The 5,677-nt window shown below is 28.2% G+C and overlaps 1 protein-coding gene across 1 annotated transcript; it reads left to right on the top strand.

Moving 5' to 3' along the window:
- The first annotated feature begins 85 nt into the window (after positions 1-85).
- On the top strand, positions 86-4,624 carry LOC111617109 (tripartite motif-containing protein 2-like). Its single transcript, XM_023358443.1, has one exon. It carries the CDS (start codon positions 645-647, stop codon positions 2,649-2,651), a length of 2,007 nt encoding a protein of 668 aa, XP_023214211.1. The 5' UTR covers positions 86-644; the 3' UTR covers positions 2,652-4,624.
- The last annotated feature ends 1,053 nt before the right edge of the window (positions 4,625-5,677 follow it).

The following is a 5,677-nucleotide window of genomic DNA, read 5'->3' as shown; positions in this document are numbered from 1 at the left end:
AGATCCTGAAGTGTTAAAAAAAGGATATTAAGCCAGGAATTTCAATATGATGTTATGAATCGTGATAGAAAATTAGTGAATGTTAGTGAAAATTTATCTTTCTGATATCAATGACAGATGTTACAATCAATGAACATTTTACTTATCCATATATTCTTATTTACAAAATAACAATCTACATCAATAGCAAAAATAAACAATTAATTATGGCTCCTAGTGTAGCTATGTTTGCTTTAACCATCAGTTAATTAACAAAACCATCAACTTCCTTTTTTAACTGATCTGCAAATTTGATATTAATATTTTTATGCTATAATTTGTATGTGATTCATTTTTGACTTACAATTCATACAATAATTATTGGCTATTTTTGAATATAACTTCATTATAAAACAGTTGAAAAATTGGAACTGTACATTTAAATGCAGGACTGTCCCACCTAATTCAGGACATCTGGTCACTTTAGTATATTCTCTATGCATGTAGAAAATTTTCTGTTAATTCTCTACAACCCTTATTATTCCTAATGAATGTAAATAAAGTTTTTAATAATAAATTTTCAGGTTTATATTAATGATTTTTTTACCCTATATTTTTATTTTTTGTAATTATTATTTTGTATTCTTTTTTTTAGATATCTCAAAATGACAACATTAGTAGAAACTGTGTCAATAAATTATGAAGATTTTAATGTGACTTTTTTAACTTGTAGTACCTGTTTTTGTATGTATGATGCTCGTACTCATACACCGAAATTACTATCTTGTTCTCATACTGTGTGTTTACAGTGTTTAGAAAATCTTGTAGAAAATTCTGGGGCTCGGGAGTCTGGTTTATTCCGCTGCCCCATTTGTCGTAAAACAATTCCTCTTCCAAGAGATGGTGTCCGAGCGCTTCCTCCCAGTTTTGTCGTTAATCAACTCCTTGATCTTATGGCAAACCAAAGACGAGAAGTGATTCCTAAATGCTCTATACATCCTTCCCAAGAACTTCTATTTTGCGAAACTTGTGATTGTGTGTTTTGTATCATTTGTACTAATGCCATTCATGGCAGTTCCGGTTGTGAACATACAGTCATACCTTTTTCTATTGCTGTAAAAAGACTATCAGAAATATTCCTGTATAAAGCACATCTTTGCTCTCAAAAATTAAATGTTGCATCACAGAATTTAAACACTGAAATTAATAAACTGGATAAAAACATAGAAAAAGCCTTACAACAGATAAATTCTTCATTTCAACAACTTAAAAATGATGTCGTAGAACGTAAACTAGCACTTTCAGATCAATTAACAGAAATTTACAATAATAAAAAGCAAGTTTTAAAAGAGCAGTTGAAAGATATTAAAGAAGAAACAGAAAAACTTACTGAAGAAAATGATAGATTACAATTTGAAGTGGATATTTCTAATCTTGCAAAGAGGATCTCCGATCTTCATGTTAAACACGATTCAATAAATAACGTAATGGAACCAAAAGAAAATCCATTTTTATCTTATACGTGTGACAACACATTTGACACTGAAACATTCAAAAGTTTTGGTAATTTAAGAACCAGTCGAACATTTCCTGCATTATGTACTGCAACACTAGAAGATACTTATGCTCATTTGGAAGCTACCATTTCTGTAAAAACTGTAGATTACTTTAGTAATCCTCAGATGGAAGGTGGCGATATAATTTCTTGTAAGGCAATGTATAAAAATGGGGATGTAATACCTGTAAAAATTGAAGATAAGAAAAATGGAAGTTATGAGATAAAATATGTACCTTTTCGTACTGGTATGTATGAACTTCATATTGCAATTTTTGACAGACCTATTCACAATAGTCCATTTATACTTGATGCATCAGAACACATTAATCCCATCTGCCAATTTGGTAAACGAGGTTCTGGAAACTTTGATTTGTCACAACCAGCTAATGTAACTGCAAAAAATGATGTATTTGTATTAGATACAAGTAACAATCGTATTGTTGTCTTAAATCCACAGTTAGAATTTCTTTATCACATCTCAAATGAAGGACTTAAAGCTTTTGGAAGCACTGGAATAGCAATGTCACCAAGAAATACCATTTTTGTTGTAAATTGGCGAACAAAACTGGTAACAGAAATGTCACTCGATGGAAAAACCATAAATCAATTTACACATGATGCATTTGTGGAACCAATTGACATAACAGTTAACAGTCAGGGAGAAATTTTAGTTGTCGATGATTATGCCAAATCTGTATTCTTGTTTAATCAAACTGGAAAATTTTTGAAAATGATTGGAGAAAAGGGAAACAAGGAAGGCCAAATAAATTTGATAACTTCAATAACTAATGGTCCTTCAGATGAAATCATAATTTCTGGTACAAAGCTTATCATCTTTAATAATAAAGGAATGTTTCTGAGAGAAATATGCTCAAAAACAGCAGGCCAATATAGCGGAATCCATTATGACAATAAAGGAAATATTCTTGTTACTAGATCTGAGAAATCTGGATCATATATCCAAATTATAGATTACTACACAGGAGAACAAAAATTTATAATTGATAGCTACGATTCTAAACTGAAACGTGCAGCTGGAATTGTATCAAAAGATGATTATGTCTATGCTATAGATTTAGGTAATAACTGCGTAAAAAAGTATAGATATCTGTAAATATAATCAAGGACTTCAAATTTTTAACTGAATTTAGCCTGATTAATGATATTAATTTGTTGTTCATAAAGATGTTGCAATCTTTGTTGTTCATATTTACAACTCATGAACTGGTCAAGAATTAGAGCAATGATCAATTGATTCATCAAAGTAGGTAATCAGTACACTAATCTGTTATAGCCAGGCTTGACTCACAATGGGATCAACCAGTACTAGATGAGAAAATGGGAACATTTAGCCTTATTATGCATGATAAATTATATAGTTTGGATTTTAACACTGATCCCGATATTCTAGGCTGATATCTTACCAAGCTGCCATTGGCAATGGTTGGAGTTAAAAGTTATAAAATAAAATGAATGCTAATTGATTGATTTCTAATTCTGATTCAATTCTGGATTGTGAATATAGACATACTGATTTGCCAATTCTAATGTCTTAATTTAAAAATTAGTAGGCAATTTTGCATTATTATTAGAAATAATTAAGGTAAAGTAATAAGATATTTAAATGACACATTGTATAAGTGTTTTGAGGAATTTTTTTTAATACATATTTGCACTTTTATCACGTGTATTCTGGAAACCTTCCAAATAAATGCAAAATTCACATTATTGAATGTTAAGCTATAAAATCTATAAGCTAACGAACATAACTGTTTTTATTATATTCATAAGCTGTAATTGCAAATATTAATTTACTTTAGTCAAAGTGAGTTTATTTAATGTAAATACAAGTAGTTTCTATCCTTTAATTCATCTTCATTGTTAAAAAATTTAAGAGATTAGAGAGAGATGTTTTCAGTTTATCTTATTTATTCTGCAATTCATTTACTATTAATTTTATCTTAATCTTAGACACAATGTAGTAAAAGAAATCTAAAAATGAAAGATTGTTTAAAAACATTCAAGTAGAATAAATAGTATTGGAAGATATAAAATTTTATATCATCAATGCAAGTATTATTTTTCCTCAATCAGTTGCATTCCAGTTTGTCTTCATCTTAATTTTGCATAAAAACAGTACAATATTAGAAAACTTGTGGAATCTCTCTTATTTCTAGGAAAATAAGAGAGAATTAATCAGGTGATCACATTTTATATAGAAAGCTTTGGATTTATTGGCATGAAATATGGAATAATTATGTAGCATATTCATTTCTGTCCTCTTCAGGTGGTATTTTCTGTATGGCATTTAGTTTCAGAAGAAAGTCTGAGGCTTGAAGTTGTTGGTAGGAAGCATTACATAGCTAGATTCAATTTTACTCCTTATGGATGGGGCTATCCTGCAAGACATTTAGCTAGAGAAGAATGATGCCTTGATCTGAATTTTTGTGCAAAAATTCTTGATAAACCAATCATTAGAAAAGGTAATAGCTACATTACATGAAAGTGAATGCAACAATCATCAGTTTGACACTAATTTCCCATAGGTTTAAGACAGATCATGTAATTAATGAATTGTATCATAAACATTTGTAGAATATAATCTCAAACAAATTCATAACTGTTAAATAGGAATTAATGCAAATTAGAATCTGAGTTAATTTTATCCCAAATGAACATATTAGATAATGTAACTACCAAATCAGAATTTGCTTTAGCTGTTAACCACATTGTATTCATAACTTCATTGAGTTATATTAATATTACTAATTCATATTTGTAAAGGATATCATTTATCAGATGATGATTGATTATATTAGGTGATCATATCAGGTTCAAGTAGAATTTACAGAAAATTTGGAAATGCTGTGAAAATGACTTCATGACACCATAAGTAGATAATGCAACAAGCATGTCATACAGAATGCTTACCATATCATGAGGTGTAACTCATAGTGTCACCAAACTTCTTTAGTACTTCTACCTTTCATTTGATCACTCCATAGATGAACAGTATACAGTATTATCCTAACTGTTAGTTCAGGAATTATTTTAGATTAAATTTGAAATAATAAATGATAAATTCTCAAAAGTAGATANTTTTATATTAAAATTCAATATTTTATAGCAAATACTTTAAATTTACAGTGAAACTAAAATTTTGAACTATAATATATTTAAATTTATATAAAAGTTTTTATGACTTAACAGGAAGAGAATTAAAATAATTTTTAAAATATATATTATGTTTAAATAATTGTTACATATAAATGGAATCTGTAGTTAAACAATTGATAAATCTGAGTTTAATTTTGTTTATTCAAGAAGACATGTTTCCCTAGTTCAATGGTTTTTAACCTATTTTTGAAGTTCTGTCTTGATACATTCAATACCAAATAAATTGTTTAACTTTACATAAATTATGGCTGTCTGAGGATCTTGTGACATTTTAGAAGTTGTTGCAGATTCTTCGGATGTTACAAAAATCAGGTTGAAAGTAAGCCTGATTTTTAGGGATTCAAAGGGTGCAAAACAATAATAAATTATGATCTTTACAAATTTGTGATTTCTATAATTTTTTGATAAGATTAAAAATATAATAATAAACATAATTTTCTGGTAGATAATGAAAATTATTTGTATGGTGTATTTCTAGCCAAAAACAATCTGGCAGAATGCCAAACTGGCACTTGTTCTCTCGACTACCCTACAAAATTTAATTAGTTACGTCTTTTTTGACTGGATCACTCAATACACATATTTGCTCAGAAAGTAAATTGTTAATCACTTACAATTTATATCAAATACAAGCAGTTCCATCAGAAAGTGTATGTATCCTTAGTAAATAAAAGTTTTTGATTCATATTGCACATAGATGAAGTAAAAGACATTCCCTGAATAGTATTATATCTGTAGATTTTATATAAATGTTTTGAATAAAAATATGAAATTTTAAAAGTAAATTAATTAATTTTTGACTATTGTCACAGATTTTGATGTCCTTGATTGTAACAGTATTTACCATTTTTGTACAATAGTGATTGCTATAAACTTTTTTAAAGTATAAAATTTTGTCATCCTGTTTGTAAAATAAGTTTTATTTGAGCATAATTTTGATATTTATTTTTAAAAAAGTAATGG

This window comes from Centruroides sculpturatus, unplaced genomic scaffold (genome assembly GCF_000671375.1).
Source record: "Centruroides sculpturatus isolate CEXI.00-Female unplaced genomic scaffold, Cexi_2.0 scaffold4817, whole genome shotgun sequence".
NCBI classification, from domain to species: domain Eukaryota; kingdom Metazoa; phylum Arthropoda; class Arachnida; order Scorpiones; family Buthidae; genus Centruroides; species Centruroides sculpturatus.
Note: the sequence above shows the minus strand (reverse complement) of the source record. Positions and strands in the feature narration are given on the sequence as shown.

Bases quoted from the DNA above. Each gene is read 5' to 3' on its own strand.
- LOC111617109 (XM_023358443.1), top strand. From the start codon at position 645: ATGACAACATTAGTAGAAACTGTGTCAATAAATTATGAAGATTTTAAT.